We start from the raw sequence: 19,656 nt of genomic DNA, 5'->3' as shown, positions 1-19,656 counted from the left end.
TACACTTTGCATATCCACTTGTAAGTCGAATAAAATGTTTCATAACGACGACATAATAAATAACAATTTGACTCCGTATTTTTTATGTTAAAGTGTGTTTATCAACAAGTAGTTAGTGTTTACAAACAGAAACAGATTATCGTAAACAATGGATTAATATCCTTACCACCTATCGGCCAAACACTGACCTAAATATTTTCAAAATTTTCTATTGTACACACATCAACTTTTGGTGCAAAATTTAAAAAAGGCCTTAAATAAAATCTTACTATAGCAATCAAGTTCGTTGAGAAAGTTATTGATCGAAAAATTAATTTAACTTTTTAGCCGGTTAAAAAATTAGCTTATTAGCTTAGCTAATTTAAGTTAAGGGGGTATTCTAGTGTAGAGACATGAATTTTAGGTAATTTTTAAAGTGTCGTAAAAAAAAAGCAATCAATATTTTTACCATCCATTTTTTTATCAGTTATTTATTAATGTTTCAAGAGTACAGAAAAAAATAAAAAAAAAAAAAAGTCAAAAATTTAAAAAACTGGCAGCCGATGAAGTGGGGGGGCGTCAAAAAATTGGCAGATGAGTTTTGACATGATTTCAACCCTCCTAGTCATCTGAAATGAAAAAATAAAAAATATTATTAATCTGCAATGATGTCGCAAGAATCAGAACTAGCGATGAGTGAAAAAAAAATTTTTTGACAAAATGGCGACTGTTTGAAAAAAAGAGGATTTTTTTTACCATTTTTTTGAGTTTCTCGAATTTTTTAAAAATAGTCAAAATTGAAATTTGGGGATGAGGCTAGTTCCAATTCTTGAGAGGTCTATAAAGAAGATTCTCTGAAAATTTCAAGTGAATCGATCCAGTAGAACTCGAGAAATCGTGACAAATATATTGAAAAAGTCTGTTCTGAGAAAAACGCATTTAAAGTTTCGCGTAAAGTTTTTCGCTGTCAAAGTCATGAAATGATATATTATACTTACTTTTATTCAATCTGCCATTCTTGCTTCATACATCAGACCTTCTTCTACTTCAAAAAAACTATTTTCTGCGTTTCTCTCTTCCAATCGAGCATGAATATGTTTCGGCGCGAAAATCCAAATCAACGAGTTTAGAGACTCATTATTGTTTTGAGTTTCAGAACCTAAACATCGAGTTAATAATTCCTCTAATGATAAACTGTCATAAATTGGTTTTATAATTTCTAAAACTTTATCACACAGGGGAACATTATCATGCTGAAACTCTTCTAAGGTATCCTTCAGGTAGACGGAGAATCCCTAATGTCTTTTGTTCGACTAGACCCAACCGAACCAGTTTGGAGGCCGGGTCAGTAAAATGTCTATAGCTTCGAAAATAATTTAAATTTTCAAAAATCCTCTCGTAGACATATTCTTAAATAGTTAAACTTTGAAAATATAAAAAAAAAAAAAATCGATTTTTTTGAAATTCTACACTAGAATACCCCCTTAACCGGTTAAAAAATTAGCTAATTAGCTTAGCTAATTTAAGTTAACCGACTAAGCTGATGGTTAGCTAATTAGTTAACCTGGTTAACTTTTTTAACCGGTTTAAATGTATAGCCCTACAAATAACATATATTTATCAAATTATTTATCACAAATTGATTTTCTCATTTAGATGATTTGTAATTCTCATGACAAGTTGGAATAAACGGACAAATGATTTTAATAAGTATTAAACCATGCTAATTACCTTATAAGTTTATTACTAATATCTTTATAAGTAATTACTGTTATGCTTTTGAAGTATGAAAATTAAATTAGAAGATATAATCTTTTAAATTTCCTTTCTTCGGGTAGTTATTAAATTTTAGATAATTATGTTTAGAATTCAAGACAAAGGATGGATGAATATACTTCATTCGACTAATAAGTACAATGGAAGAAAATTTATTTTTTCAAGTGAGTGTGTCTGCTTTGTATCGAAAATATCAAAAATATTTTTATTATAACTAACCTGTCTCTCATAATAAATATAGAAACGAATCATAAAAAATTATTATTCGTTAAAATTGATCGAAATAAAGAATTAATATTCAAATTTTAATGCTCAAAATTTTTTTCTGTGTAGGAAATATTCAAATTGACCAGACCGAAAACGGCTGATAATAGTATTGCGTATTTTCATTTATTCAAATTTTTTTTCTCATAAAAATGTAAGCCGAGAATTATAGTCCCTGTAGTAAAAATGTATATTTTTTTTTTTTGGTAAAAGAATTTTGCTCTATTTTAGATATTTTTATGAGCGTCTATAAAACAGTAACTGCTAAAAATGTGTGTTTAAATATGATAACAAAGCTTCAAGGGCGAGGTTAAAAAATGTGATCCATTTTAGGTTTGCGGGCATTTTTACTGGGTTCGGGAGGCCAATAAAAATCGATAACTTAATATTTAGTTTTAAGAGTGAATTATGACGCTTTTTTTCTTCTCAATACCGTTGCTCCAATTTGGTTTGACTTCTTTAGTTGGGCTGTATTTTTTGTTTGAATATCTGTGGCAGGTCATTTTTTTTTACCTTTGAACCTTAAAATTTACCTAAAACATTTTTTTTTTTTTTTTTTTTTTTTTCATTTGCATAGTATAAAAGTAATTATAAGTATATATCCGTGAAGATGCTAACAAATTTTTTGTTTGCTTGTACATGTTTTTTTTTTTTTAAATTGGAGTCACAGATTACATTTTTTGTCCCCAAAATACATCTCAATTGCAGAACTGAAAATATTAAAATCTGTTTATTTTAGTCTTGTTGTATATGATTAATTAAAAAAAAACTGAGCAAAATTTGAGAAAAATTTTTTTCTTTGTCATTTTTGCGTTAAGTATTGAACTATTAAATTTTTTCGAGTTTAAAAATCTAATTTTTGAAAAAAATATAAAATAAATTACTGAATATAAATCATTTAAAATACCACATAATATTTAGAAAGAAAATGCTTCTGAAAAAAAAAAAATAATAATTTTGAAATTCAATGGTCATTTTTGAGATTAAAATAATAATACTGACGAATGGATTTTTTTTACATTCATCATTTGAGAAATGTGGATCCATTAAAAATTGAGATAATTTAAAGTTTAAATTCTAACAAAAAAAAAAATATTTTATTACTCAAAAAAAAAAAAAATACTTATGAGAATTACTGCGGCTCACAATTTTTAAACATAATTTGTTAAGAATCTTATTTCTGTATCCGTGCTCTCTAAACATGAATTAGTGAAAATTCACTTATTTAAGTGAATTTTCACTAATTTATGTTTAGAGAGTGGGTTAAAAACAATGAAGATAATATTGACAATACTCATGAAAATATTTAATTTATTGAAAAATTATTCACATCCAATATTTTAAAAATCGTTTGCATTGAAACATTGTGGTCTTCCGTATGGTGATTTTGCCAAGATTAAACAAGGACCGAAACAGCAATCATCTTCGACTTCATTGCACTAAAAATAAACGTAGTACAAATAAATTCGATATTAATAGTATAGAAATGTTTAAATTATGAATAATTTTCTTACAAAACCAAAAAGTTTACACTTTGATACAACAGATAAATCCGGAAGATTTTTATAATTACTTTCACTCGAATGAATGACATGATTTGTTGTAAATGTTATTTCATATATTATGATTAGAAAAAGTATTTGAAAAATTTTCTGCATATTTTCCTCAAAAAAATATTGCACAATTTTTCTAAATTAAATCCGATTGGAATTCCAATTGTTTTGGTCGATGTAAGTTAACCAATATTATAGTTACTTTATACTGAGTAATAGCTTCATTCACTGTTGAAACACCGCACAGAATATTAGTTATTTCTAGCTTGTTCTTTATCAATATCGATTAGTTTCAATAATAGTATTTATGACATTGCTACCAAAGAATTGTGAGTGACTTATTTTACTCACTTATTATGAGTGGATACACTTATTTTAGATAAATATATATTGGATAAATAAAATCTGAAATGAATTGAAGTTATTTCTTTACCCGTGAAAAAGTTTTGTGATAGGGCCTGATATAGTCATATATGTCCTGAAACAGCCTGATATAAAAATTGCTGAGATGAAAACACATAGCGTTATAAGGCATTTCACGCCTAATCGATCACTTTTGATCTGACTCCTTTCGATTTGGCTGAAGTTTTATAATTTTTTCTTACTAAATGAAAGACATTTTTCAGAATTTTCTTACGCAACCAAAAAAAAGTTATGATTTTGTAAAAAAAAGGGCATTTATTTTATTTTTGAAATAGCTCACTTCATTTTTGAAATCGAAAATACTTCACTCTGAATTAATTGGAGGATTTGCAGAAAATCTCAAAGTTTGATATAATAGAAAAAAAAATCAAAAATGGTAATCATCGAAATATTTTCGATTTCGTCAAAAATTTGAAAAAATCCATGAGTGCATTGAAAAACATAAATTTGAAGATAAATAGAAAAGAATTAATGATTAAACCACATCTGCTTAACCAGATCAAAAAATTAATTACGTTCATAAAATGATATGAGTTTGAAAATGTCTCAAATACATTTTTCTTCATCTTTCGAAAAGACATTTACGATGTAAAAAGATTATCATTACTAAATTTATTTTTAGACTAAAGGATTAAAAAAATTTACTTTTCACAAAATATAAGTCCACAATAAAGTGGTATAAATAATCCTTTAAAAAAAAATTAACATTTTACGATAGATTTTAGAAATTTTCGAATTTTCTGAAACCAAGACATTGAGAAAATAGAAAATAGAAGCATGGTATTGAACTGTAAGGATTACCAGATGGGAAAGGATTGAAAAAAAAATACCGCATATAAGAGCAATAAAATAAAAAAAAAAGTACAAAGGTGCGTACAGTGCTGTAATCTGTCACTAGTATATTTTCTATTTAAAAGTATTATGAAAAAGGGGAAAGTTTTATAACTTTGCTCAGAGGCCTAAGTATCCCTTTTTAAGTTGGGTTCCGGTTAAGAGATAGATTTTCCAGCAAGGGTTACTCGGCTTAAACACCAATAAAAGTACCCTTTTTTTTTTGCAACTGGGTATCTAATGAAAAAAACCTATACCTAAATCCAAAAATATACAAAAATATTTTATAACCATAATCTTTGTTAATAACTAAACTTAGATCTTACTTAAAGGCTTATTTAGTTTTTACAAATCGACAATATACATGCATTTTTGTGTTGAGATAGGTCTTTCATAAAGCATTTAGTTGGTTGTATTTTACGTGTAGTATAGGTGCAAGCCTGATAATATTTCCAAGGCCATTAGATGCCTAATCCTGTAATCTACAACCTAAAGAGAAGTTATACTTTCATACTCGATAATGTATACAGCAGATTCACCCGGATTATTTAGTAGCTTATTAATAGCAGAGCCCATACTCGAAAATCTTAAGTATTTCTTAATTATATGCATTCTACTACAAGAAAAAGACAATTGGTTTATAAACGTAATAACGGTCGGTAATCTTCTTTGATATTTTCCTTTCTTTTTCATTGTCTCTATAAGAGTGTTTACAGGTAAGATAATCATCTGTGTGTAGACGGAACAGACTTGGAAGACATAAAAATTTCGGAAAATTATTATTGAGTATTTTAATGATCACTGATCACCGAATAAATTTTGATTTATATTGTCTCGGATATTATTTGATAATATGAACCTTAGTTTTATAGAATAACTTTTTCAAATTTGTTAATTTAAAAAAGTTTTTAGTATAAAATATCAACGAATTGTGGTACTGCAGAAGAAGACATTTTATATAAACTTTATTATCTTATTTAAAAAATCGCAAAAATAAAATTTAAATATTACTATGCAAGAAAATTAAAATATCAACGTGATATAAAATTTTCATAGAAATAATCTTTTATGTTTTTAATAAATCAACAAGTGTTAATAACACTTGATTTCATAATTATAGAAAAAAAAATTTACGTTTAAAAAAATCATTTGCTTCACTGCTTTATGTTTAATGAAATTTCATAAAAAAGTTAGATAAAAATTGAATCCTGCAAATGATTTTTAAATTTCCGAGGGTAAAAATCAATTCTACAAAAGATATGGATGTTATTAAACAAATCAACTGATTTTGAAGCATTGACGGCATTTGAAGCAGCTTTTCATTAACAGTTGATTAGATTTTAGTAATGATCGGTATCACACATTAAAAGTTATTTCAAACCGAATATTTTTGAAAATTTTATTTTTGAGATTTTTTTTTAATTTATTAGATGAAATTGTTTAAAATTTTCAAAAAAACTTTAATTCCGAAAAAGCACTGAAAATTTTTAAAAACTTTAAATTTTCATAGAGGAAATTTGGCAAAATATTATTCTGTTAAAAAGATCTAATTATGAAAATTTTAAGCAAAAATGAAGCTTTTTTAATGAATTTACTCAAAAACAGTAAATGAAGCTACCTATACACTGTAAATCCAAGTGTTTTAAAAGTGACTACAAATGGGCATTTAACATAGGAAATTAAAATACGTGGAGGTGTTTTAAAAGTGACTACAATGCTTCAAGATAGGAACAAAACACTTTATGTGTGTTTTGTTAAAACACTTGAATTTACAGTGTACAAGTAAGCTTTTTAACTTCTGCAAGTGTGCGGAATAACATTTTTCTTTGCATCGAGTCGAAGCTCTGCTGAAATATCTCACTCGCCCTTTATAACAGCGGATCGTACTCTCTTAAATCGAAATAGTGACTATAGTGACTATTCACTATTTTTACAGTGCAGAGTAGATCACTAATTTAAATAGTGGTATACTTTTCACTACTTAATAGTGAATAGTCACTATTAATAAACTTTTAAATACTAAACTTTTTTAAATTAACAAATTTGAGTACCCGAGTCAAAAAACAAATCCTAGTTTTAACCTCAAAAGCCTCAATTCTTTTGATGTTTTATTTGCCGCACAAAAAGTAACTATTTTGATACTCAAAAACCTCATTGAAGTTTTTGAGGTCTTAATGTGAACCACCCGTTGATTTAGAATCCTCACTACAACCTCAAAAGTCTCATTCAGTGAATATATTCTCTATATTTTAAAAGTTGTATTTTGGACTTAGAAAATTTTTGCTTCACAGAAAAAAAGGTAGTTATTTACAAGTGGGGTCTACTCTATTTTTGGCCATATCTAGGTGAAAAATTAACATTTTTTAATTTTTTTTTATTCTGCTTGTTTTTACGGCGCATTTATGATAAAAAATATCGTGAAAGAAAAAAATAAAGATTTCGATAGCTTTTTAGCCTTCAAAAGTTGGAAAAAATTTTGGCTAAAATGTTTTTGGATAAAATTTCTATTTTATCTTTTTTTAATGTTTTTGATATATTTTTTTTTTTTTTAAAAGTAATTAATTACCGAAAAAAATTTAAGTTATATTTAAAAGTTAAATATATAACATGAGAAATGTCATATTTTTTTAGGTATGAATTATAGACAACAATATTTTTAATAAATTAACATTTATTATTATTTATAAAACAAATGCACAAATTGAAAACTTTTTTAATCATTCATTTTCTTTTGAATTGATTGGTATTCCGACGTAAATAGTATCTGCAATCAACATTTCTATACATACTGTTACTAGAGAAGCTACTGGTATTAATATAAAGTTTTCTTGTTTGGAACAGCTATACAAGTGGAAAATATCATGAGCTATGTTATCATTATCTAGAGCCTTATAGATCCTTTCACTTGAAAATACTTGGATAACAGCATAATGAATTGCTCGACATTGGCATATATTGTCACATTGACATTTAAAAATTTTTAAAAAACAATGCACAGATCCAAAATGGTAATTTCTTTCATGCTTACATAAGACACATGAAAATTGCGTTTGTAATGCACGAGTATATTGCTGAGAAATATACAGCTTGCCATTTTTTAGTAGTCTCAAATAATATTGAACTGCTTTTATCGGTAACAAATGATCAGTTGCTTGGCGTATAACATCCGGAAAGATATCATTACGAAAATTTTTGTAGGTACCTGCGCTATAACAACTATTAGCTAATTGTTCACAAATTTTCACTCCATATTTTCGAGTCAAACAAAAAGTGCGAATATACACAATCATCTAGATAGTATTCACTACTATCGGGTTGATAGTCAAAAATTAGTTTAGTTTCATAGTCAAAAATTATAACTTTAAAAAAATGATACCTCAATTATAATCAATTTTTAGTCATTAAAAAAAATAAATAGAACAACAAAAAGAAGCAGTGTTATTTATCTATCAACATCCTCCCATAAATGTCAAGAATGAATGGACGCTATTTGTCAAGTTAAATAAATGCTAAACATTGTTATATGTACGTAGATAGATGCTACACATGTATAAACTCCACTTAATTCGAATTGATTGTAGGGACGAGGGCAAATAATTGGACATGCACCGGCAGATGTGGTCGACGATCATGTCACTGATTAAGCGGGTTGATTAACCGTCTAATTAACTTACAGGTATATCTATACCCATCAACATAGCTATTAAAACAAAGCTCTCGCTTACGCTCTACTCTGTTTATGTAAAATCAATACCGTATTGACAATGACTATTTTATAACCTTCGCAAAATTATCACTAACGAAAAAAAGTTTTATTTACTTTTGAAAAATGCCATTTTCTTCACGCTTTAGATTCCTTTAAAAATAGGTTAAAATGTGTCATGATTTATTATTACCTAATAAATTTTTTTGCATCGTCACATTTAGTATTGTCACTTTAAACTTTTGTTCGTTAAAATGCATTTATACCTCAAATAGTGAATTATAAGAATTAATATAGAAACAATAGAAACAATATAATCAAGTATAAATTAGTTCAATTTGTAGTTCAGTGAACTAATTTTGAATTTGAGCTTTAAAATTAATGAACACATTGACTTTCTTTAATTCTGTATAACAATGAAAGTTATATTTCATCAATAGCAATGAATTCAGGTATACTTATGAAGTGACGACGATAATTCAAGCATACAGAAGAAATGAAAATTCCCTGTTTAAAATTTGAAGGAAAACGAATATACCTATAAGTAATGATTTACAATCCAATCATTAACGTCATTACAAACAATAGGAAAATAATTTTTTTCAAATAAATATCTGTTTGCATATAATTAAGTGTACGAGAAAAGAGAAAGAAAATTTTATAATCAAAAAGAGAAAAAAAATTGTGAGCCGTCACGGGACGCCTGGCAGATGTGAAATTATTTTGTACAAGTAATAGGCACAAAAATACAGATTATGACAGGAACTAAATATGGCATGATTTCTCAAAATCTATCAGTCTGAATCGGTCCAAATTGTATTCAAAATTCGCTATCAGACATATTTGTTCGTTAAAAAAATTATTTCTTACGTAAAACACAGGTTACTTTCACTTATGTAATGTAGTAAATCCACTCTTATAATTTAGATGAAAAATATGAAAATATATCATGTAATTTCTAAGTTAAACAAAATAGATGGAGTAGATAAGAACGTGGCTAAGTTCGGAAAAAAGTTGGACAAGTTTGATGAAACTATGAAGTCAGTCAATGACAAGGTTGACAAACTGATTTATAACTATGATATGTTGCAGAAAAATGTCAAGGATTTGGAGACTAGGGTTTCTAAAATTGAGGAAGCTCAACCTGATGGTGGTAATAATCTTTTGGAAGAAGCTAGAGCTATTGCGAAAAATATTGCTGATGGTGATTTGGAGGCTAGAATGCTGCAGATGGAATCACGTTCACTTGCGGATGAGTTAACGATTACTGGTCTTCCTGAATTAGATGGAGAAAAGCTTCCCGACGTCGTTGTACAATTAACGCAGGCTTTGAAAGTACCAGTTACCGAAAATGAGATTGTCAGCGCGGAACGTTTGGGTAGGAAGAGTAACAGAAGCCATCGCAGTGTTTGCGTCAAGTTCAATAGCTTGAAGTATGTTGATGAATGCATTAAAAGTATTAAAAAAAAACAAAGTAAAAATTAGTACTTTGATGCCTGGCGTTCAGGTTCAGGATGCGGATGTTACTATATATCTTCATCGTAGGCATCCGTCATCTCTGTATAAGCTCCGGCTCGAGGTTCGTAAAAAGTATCTGACAATTCATCCTAAAAACATTTGGATTTCGAATACTTCAGTAAATGTCAGGTATGCAAATGATGAACCACCTGTTAAGTTGAGACACATGGTGGGAATAGGCCCACTGCGGGATTTAATCCAATAACAAATCATTGCTCCCTCACCATCTTCTATGTCCATCGTCTCATCGCAGAGTCCTTCGACTCGATTAAGTAATTTAAAAGTTTGTCATGTAAACGCTCAATTGCTCAGAAATGAGTGTCACTTTGAAATTTTTAAAGAATATTTTAGAGATCATAATTATGATATAATTGCTGTTTCAGAAACGTGGTTGAAGCGGTTAATACCTGATAACATGGTGTCTCTCCCACATCACACTCTTTATCGCCATGATCGCCATCTTCATAGTGGAGGTGGGGTAGCTCTTTATGTGCGAAATAATATTAAAGCTAAATATGTTGCATCTTCAGTAAACTCAGAAGACAAACATCCGGAGTACTTATTCGTTGAAATATTAAGTTCATCAAAGCAAAAGATACTAGTTGGTGTGGTCTATAAACCACCCAACATAGGACATTTAGATGATTTAGAGGAGAAGATGGAAAAAATAATGGTGCCATTTAATAACATTATTATTGTTGGAGATTTAAATTCAGACTTAAGTAAAAAGAATTTTTATGGTGATCAACTGCGGAAGTTTTGTAATTGTTTAGACTTGCATATTGTTGAGTATGCTTCTACTCATCACTTACAAAACTCGGATTCTTGGATTGATGTTTGCATTGTGGATGATCTGTCCAAGGTGTTGGTGTCCGAACAATCTTCAGAGCCATTTATTTCTGATCATGACTTAATTTCTGTGACTTATAATTACAAAGTTGAATTACAACAGCTGAACAGCTTTACATTCAGAAATTGGAATGCTATTGATGATGATAAGCTGCGAGAATTGTGTGAAGATATTGATTATGAAGCTCTGAAGGAGCTGGGCTCAGTTGATGAAATGAACACTTGTTTACATGCACACCTTGAACGTATTATAAATGCTATTGTGCCTGAGAAATTGGTTGTTCCGCGTCGACCACTGGCTCCATGGTTCACTGATGATATTAAAAGTCTCCAATTTCAGAGAAATAAGCTTTATCGTATCTACAGAAGGACGAGTTATGCTTATAAAGAGTACTCTAACGTCAGTCGATTGGTTAAAAAACGTATTACTGAATCAAAGAAAAAATACTTTGACAATCAATTAATTAATGCAAAAAACTCGAGGGAACTTTGGAATGATCTAAGAAGATTAGGCATTGTTAAATAGAAGAAATCACAAACTATTATAAAAGTTGACTTGAATGAATTAAATGAATTCTTTGCACGTGCGTCGGGTAATGTCATCGATTCAGATGTTGACACGTCAGACATATTGTTGGTTGATAATAATGGCGATGAATTCACTTTCACAGAATTGAATACAGTAACAGTTAGAAAATCAATTATGAGATTGACGTCAAATTCATGTGGCTCGGATGGCTTTTCTATCAAGTCATATAAATGTGTGCTGCCTTTTTTTCAACAAGCAATTACAGACCTCTTCAACGTGTCATTAACTACAGGAGTTTTTCCGGAGAATTGGAAGCTATCACATGTCATTCCTATTCCAAAAAAGGCTTATCCAGTAAACTGTGAAGATTATAGGCCTATATCGCTGTTGCCAAACTTGTCAAAAGCCTTGGAACGGTGTGCTCATGACCAAATTGTTAAATATATCAATGACATTAATTACTTCGATGAATACCAGACAGCATTTCATGGAGGTTTGGGTACGCAGACTGCCATTGTAAAGTTCTGTGACGATATAAGACAAGCGGTGAATGAGTCAAAGGTTTCAATTGCGATCTCGTTTGACCTTAGCAAGGCCTTTGATTCTGTTAATCACAAAAGATTATTATGTAAATTGTCATCTATGAACATGTCGAATTCAGCCGTTGATTGAATTGGATCTTATTTAGCAAACAGAAAGCAGTCCGTACGCTCTACCGAAGGTAACTCGTCGTGGAAAGAAATTGTAAGTGGTGTACCTCAGGGAAGTGTGCTTGGTCCGTTATTATTCTCACTATACATCACAGATCTAGCTAAACGTTTAGATTGCCAATACTTATTCTATGCTGATGACTTACTGATATACCTTTCTTGCCATCTTTCTCAAATCAGTGTTTGTGTGAATAAACTTAACGGTGAAATAATAAAAATCACAGATTGGTGCAGAACTAATCATCTAAAAATGAATCCTTTAAAGACGAAAGCAATTATTTGTGGAAGTAGAGCAAAAATTAGTAGTGATGAGTGCAAACTAGCCGACACAATCTTTGTGGAGGGGTGTGCTATTCCTTACAGTAGCACTGTAAAATACCTTGGGGTGATTATAGATAGTACTCTCTCATGGGAGAATCAAGTAACAAATTTGTGCAATCGTGCTATGAGTATTCTAGCACAGCTAAAAATAAACAATGAAATATTTAGTGAAAGTTTACGTATTAAGTTAGTATCTACTTTAATAATTCCTCTCTTTGATTATTGTTGTGCGGCGTATACGAATATGTCAATCAAATTATTATTAAAGATGCAGCGTAAATTGAATTCATGTATTAGATTTATCTATAAAGTACCAAAATATGAACATGTTACTCCATATTTCAAAAAGTTAGGTTGGCTAAAGCTTGCAGCGAGAAGAGATTATTTCATTGCTTGTCTGTTTTATAAGGAAATTCGACTAAATTATCGGCAGCTATCCGGCTCAAAACTAGACTTTTTGCCTGTAGCACTGCGTAGAGGTGATGTCCGACAAGACTATCTTCGTATACCGCAGGCTAATTGTGTCATGTATGATAATTCATTCTTAATTCATGGCATACGTATCTGGAATGCACTGCCAGCTGAGACTGTGGCTGTAGATAATTTGGTTGAATTTAAAAATTCTTGCTTCAATCACTTTTTTGAACATGACAATTAACAATTGCAATCTTTATTTTTGATCTTATTTAAATATTTTTTCTTGTAGAATTATTATGACTTTAAATTAAGTTATTTGTTTGTATTAAATGATCTATTTGGATTTTATTAAATTTTAAATTAAATCTAATTGTAAATCTTTAATTAGTTAAGGGAGTATTCTACTGTAGAGGCATGAATTTCGCCCGGTTTTAGAAGCGCTGTACGAAGGAAACAAAAAATATTTTTATAATCAATTTTTTTATCATTTGTTTATTGATGTTTTGTTATTACATCAAAAAATTATTAAAAAAAAAAAATTAAAATTGACAAAGTTATGAGCAGTCAAAATGGAGGGTCAAAAAAAAAGAGGGTGTCCTGGCGTGCATTATTCCAACCCTCCTGGTGATCTGAAACATAAAAAACAGACGGATTCTTAATTATTATAGATGCCGCTATCGTATAACCTTTGGATAAGTTAAAAAAAATATTTTTTTTAAAATGGCGGCAGTTTGAAAAAAAAATTTTTTTTTTTCATATTTTTTTAACAATTCCGAATTTTTTAAAAATACTGAATGAGAAGTTATAGTTTTGGGCAGGGTTCACGAGATGAAGCGACGTATAAAGAACATCCTGAACCCATGCGTTTTTGAACATGCCCAACACACTCCTTTTTTTCTACTGCCGGGTTATCATTGTAGGGGTTAATATCAAGAATGCCCTTGAAAGTTTTTGAGTCACCATCTCCGATACATCGGATATATTTGGCATTATGCTTGTTTCCGACCTCCTAAACATTTCAAGTTAACATTTGTTAACTTGTAGCGGTCGGACCGGAACCGATGCCACGTCACTAAAACGGCTATAACTCATGAAATAATAAGAATTTTGAAAAATCCTCTTAATGACATATTTTTGAATACCTAAACTTTGAAAATATGAAAAAAAAAATTTTTCGATTTTTTCAAAATTCTACAGTAGAATACTCCCTTAAGTAATCTTGTAACCTATGTAAACCAATGTAATTTAAATATTCATGGCTTTGAGGGAGCTTAGGTTCCAGAGCCAAATAAAATTTTTATCTATTTAAGCAAATTAGACATTAAGGTACACTCAACCAAATGATTGACTTTGACAATAGAACATTAGAACAATAGAACATTATGGCTGAACCGTCTTAAATTATTGGAAAAATGAAAAACTACATTTAAGCACAAATTTTGAAAAAAGTCCCATCATAGCTACCCTTCAGACAAAGTCCATGGATATAAATCACTGATAATTTACGATAAGGTGTATTGTGTAAAAACCTTTGTGTTTGCAGGAACAACGAGGTTTTGTGCGTAAGTTTCACAAATTTTGTAGAGATGAATATTTGCAATGTAATATATTGTATTGTTGTATATTATGTGTTAAATTTTACAGAAACTGATGTATTATATGTGCTGTTGGGAGTGTTGTATATACAATGCTTGTTTAATTGTTACTTTTGCTTGTTTTTGAAAATGGTCATGGAGGGCTTGTTAAATTATAATTATGGAGTCAATGATTTTACTGTGGGAAGTTATACCTGCATAGAATATTAATATTTGTTTTTTATTATTGTTTATAGCATCCCTGTTAAAAAAACTCAATAAAGATAAAAACAATAAGATCCCATCAAAAGCGACAAAAGCCACTTAGAAACCAATAAAATTTATGGGTTTTGTCACTTTGTCTAAATGGCTTTTGTCGCTTTTGATGGGATCTTATTGGAAATTTTAAACAGGGATGATGTATATTTTTTACATAGTTAAAAATTTTAGTGCGCTTACTATTAAGAATGTTTACATATTTGAATATTGTTTGGAAGACTACTGAAGAATTACACGGAGAGAAATGGATGGCGTTTAACACAATGTTAGTATGGTCTCCAGACCGATACTAAAATAGTATGTGTAATATTGCAATTCAGTATTGTAACGAGTCCCATAAGTATGGCGTTATTTACTATGTAGTATAGTAATGGTGCTATTGTATTTTTTACACGTATGCATGGCAGGCTTGGCATTCCAATTCAGTTAAATTCGAAGGACATAAATCTGAAATGATAATGACCGTTGCTATCAATTATGTTTTTATATTTTATAACAATGACATTTACCTGGGAACAATGTTTTTAAATGAGCAATCGTAGATACAGATCTTCGCTCAATTAAGCATTGAGGATTTAAAAATGATAAATTTTTTAGTCGTTGTCGTTGTAAGTCTTTAAACGGGAACCGATCTCTTATTTACTTAACACTCATCGTATAAAAAGCGACACATTTTTGGATGAAATTTTTTACTTCTTCCTCCATGTCATGAACAAATTCTTCTTGAGATAATAACGCTAAAATATCACCTCCTAGGTATACTTGGTCAGCAGGTAAATGATGAACTTTCGAATCATAATTTACATTCAAAATTTCAAGTTCCAAGCTTTCTGTATGATTTATACTGACTTCTTTTTCTGTAGCAGACAACTCCATACATTCTGGTTTAATAAAACATTCCAAAATTGTTTTGTAGGTTGCGAAAACTTTTTCATACAAAATAAATAATTTTGGACTTTCGGACTGCATTTCCTTATTAAGATCGTGAAAATAAAGTAATGCAAATTTCAGAAATTGTAAGTACAGTATAGTTGAAGGGGCCATACATTTTTCTAAAATCGAGTTAGCAGCAAGTAATCTATCAACCAGAACAGTACTTTGAAAATATAAAGTCAATGCAGGTAATTGATCTATGAGCCTCTCCACAACAGGAAGTAAAAAAAGCCATCTTGTCTGTGAAGGATGTAATAGTTTATTCGGTTTGATATTCAAGTATTTCTGGAAATCTTGATAGTCGTTAAGTCGTTTAGGGGTATTTTTTAGATAGCTGTATACATCTCTTACAAAATCTACTCCTCGTGGCAGTTGTTTACATGCATAAGAAGCACACAGGTGAAAAGAATGACAAATACACTTCATTATAAATAAATTAGGTATATCCTTGGCAAACAACGCAGCTAAAGAAAGATATTCTCCAGACATGTTATTCGCCCCATCACACGCAAAACCAATCATATTTTGCTTGTAAGGAATGTTTTCTTTTTCAAAAAATTCTTTGCAAGTGTGATGTAAAACAACAGCAGTACAGTCTGATACTGGTAATAAGCATAAAAAATGATCTTCAATCTTAAAATTGATCACAGTTCGTACAACAAGAGCCATGTGTTTAGTAGTTGATCGGTCTGTACTCTCATCAGCTATTAAAGAAAACTTTTCATTCCGCAATTGATTCAAAAGTTTTTCATAAGAGACTTTCCCCGTAAAATTTGTCACAATAGCATGTGCTTTGGTTCTTCCAAATTTTATTTGGTTACCTAATTCCGAATCTGGACATACTGACTGAATAAGATTCTTTAAATCACCTGCAAAATTATAAATTATCCACGATATTACAAATGCAAAGTAATAACAAATAATCAAACATTAAAACAAATAAACGAAAAAGTTGTGTTTGTTTACTTTAATATCTAATTACCTATGACTCATGTATATCAACATTAAAATGTTATTTCAAAAATTAACTAATATTAGTCAGATTCAAAGTCATTAAATTCAATAAAATAGAATAAATATTAAAAAATGTAAAAGTACCAGAAATGTTGAATGACAGGTTATTTTTCGCTAAAAAACATGCCATCTGAATTTCTGCAGATTTAATCTTATCTTCAAATGACTTAGATGACTATTTAAATTTCGAAGTGATAGATGGTTGAAAAATAGTAGCTAGAAAAGAAAATATAGTATCCAAATAGAACAGGTTGAAAGTAAAGATACAAACAAAGAGATTATTTTAATGATCCAATAAACCTGACAAGAAAATCAGTATAAACAAACCTTTAACACTATTTATATGTTTTGCACTTCTTGCATGTTTATTAATAATATATTTTCTTCCACTACACTTTAAATCACAATTACATGCTGTGCATTGAAAGAATTGGTTTCCTTTAGTACTAGGTTTAATCCAACCTGCATATTCTGGTTCTTTTTCCCAGAATTTGAATATTTTTGATCATAATGAATTTTCCTCAATTTTCGTGGAGGAGAATTTTCTTCGTTTTCACTTTCATTACTAATCATTTTATTTTTTAATGTTTAGATAGACCAATAGTACTAAAATACTTTATTTAATAACATTCAACGCTGCGCTTTACATATCAAAATACATAGTAAGTTCATGAGAGTCATTAAATATCTAATGCTCAAGCTTGTCTCAAGTTAAAATTATGAATATTTATCCCAGCCACATCCCGAGGCAAAAATTTGAAGACTGGAATGAAACTGCCAAAACTATCGATTACTATTTTTGCAGTTTTAAAATTAGTATAGAAAACTGTATTTGAAGATAAAACTGAGTTGAACCTTCTAGTTCAGAATATTCGACGATTCAGGAGCATCAGGTTGAACTTAAGGTTCATTTTGATGATAAAAAAAAAGTCATTCAGTTTTAAAACAGGTTGATAATTTAGGCAGTCGGAGAACGATTTTCGTTAATAATAATTTGGTGTAGTTGATTGTGTTCGCGGTTGTGATATCAATGAGATGTATTCTATTGATGTCGTAGTTTTAATTAATGAATTTAGAAAATTGAATAGCGACTTCTATAATAAATTAAATATAATAAATTTTCTAAAAATATTATATATCTGCTTACATTTTTTTTATTAATTTTTTTTTTTTTTTTTTAATGAATTGAAATCACAACGATAATCAATGAACTTAATTGTGAACTGTACGTATGAACATTCCATTTATAGACAATTAATTAATAAAGCTGAAAAATCAAATAGAAGAAATTTATTCTGGACGGGACTCGATCGTGGAACCTCAGGATTCGAAGTCTGGAACGTTAACCACAAGGCTGCTCTCAGATTTAAAAAACTTCCATTATTCTTCACTTTTAAGACTCAAAGATATCTGACTTAGAAAATCAAGTTCTCCAGTTCAAAAACAGAATATTCAATTTGATAGGATAAAAGAAATGAGCTTGATTTCAACTTTATCAGACTGACTCGAACAAATAATTTGGTCAGCATCAATTCAGGTTCATATTTTATTGTACAGAAGGTCGTTCAGTGTCAAAAAAGCTCAAAAAGTTGATGCTGGTTTGAAACTGGAAAGCCTAAATAATACTCTGGTTCCATTCAGTTTCAAATCAGTTTGAACCTTAATGCTTATATCAGGCTGAACAGTTTGATTTCAGTTTCAATTCAGCTTAGTCAGTTTCATATTAAGGGGGTATTCTGGTCTAGAAATTTGAAAAAATCGATTTTTTTTTTGCATATTTTCAAAGTTTAGACCCTTAAAAATATGTCCTTAAATGGATTTTTTAAAATTCGAATTATTTTCGAAGATACAGTCGATTTTGTGACGCAGCATCTAAGCCGGCCGATCGTCGCGAATTACACAATAAACAGTGGCAGTTCCTGGAAGACTTGAGCACTCGTTCTTTCCAAGAACTCTTTTGTTTTCGACATAAGCCTTCATATATATTCAATATATATTTTTATACTTCTATATATACCTTTATACATACTTAATATACTAGGAATATACATACTAAATATACCAGGAACTGTTCAATGCGAAAGTTATAATGTTGATATTGTTTATCATTTATTATTCTGTTCAGTTTAGTTTCAATCTTGAAGCGAAGTAGACAAGTGCTCTGTGGATAGTTTTGTGAAATAATAAATTTTGTTTTTTTTTTATTTGCTTAAAAATGGATAGAAAAAGTGCGCGGGGGAGCAGTAGTCGTCCAGATAGGCACAAGAAGAAACGATTTTCATCAAATCAATTTACCGCTGAAAAAGATTGTAGTTATACGAGTGCTTCCGCAGCAAAGTTAAAAAAGTTTGGAGATGAGGAAATAGTTATTAACAAAAATTTTGGGTACTGTCTTCTGGAATTTTTCTCAGTTTTTCAAACTCTCTCAACTTTAATTGTGTGTGCTACCTGCAAAGAAGAAATTAAATTTTCTCAAACGGCACCACGCGGTTTAGGATTTAAAATTACATTACAATTCATTAATATGGACTTTTGCTCCCAAGCATATTCACGCTGGATCTCAAACAATTCAAATTGCGAATTATTTAGCTGTTGCCATTTTTAATGAAGGTTATTTACCCATCTTAAAAATGATGGAACTTATGGGCATCACCGTTGGTACTGAAGCTCATTCATTTGCTATCAGACGTAACGAAGTTCGGATTGAGCGCTCTGAGCTACGAGCTACTGCTGCTTCCAAAGAAGGCAGAACAGCTCGATTAGCTGAAAGAACTTCACAAAACATCGAATATGAAGTTGAGGAAGGCCCAATGTATGGATCTGGAATCGCCGATTAATCCAAAGTGAGTATTGAATGTTATTATACGAGTTATTCTACTATAATTGTTTCTCAAACTTTAAACGCGTTTTTCTCAAAACTACTTTTTTTGAAGTGGTTGACATGATATCTCAAGTTCTACCAGACCGATTCTTTTGAAATTTG

At 29.8% G+C, this 19,656-nt stretch overlaps 1 protein-coding gene across 1 annotated transcript; it reads left to right on the top strand.

Moving 5' to 3' along the window:
• Positions 1-11,599: 11,599 nt before the first annotated feature.
• On the top strand, positions 11,600-12,097 carry LOC123269732. The gene has a single exon (XM_044735568.1). The coding sequence runs from the start codon at positions 11,600-11,602 to the stop codon at positions 12,095-12,097; it is 498 nt and encodes a 165-aa protein (XP_044591503.1).
• Positions 12,098-19,656: the final 7,559 nt, after the last annotated feature.

This window comes from Cotesia glomerata, linkage group LG7 (assembly GCF_020080835.1).
Source record: "Cotesia glomerata isolate CgM1 linkage group LG7, MPM_Cglom_v2.3, whole genome shotgun sequence".
Taxonomy (NCBI): domain Eukaryota; kingdom Metazoa; phylum Arthropoda; class Insecta; order Hymenoptera; family Braconidae; genus Cotesia; species Cotesia glomerata.
This window is presented reverse-complemented; position numbering and strand designations above follow the sequence as displayed.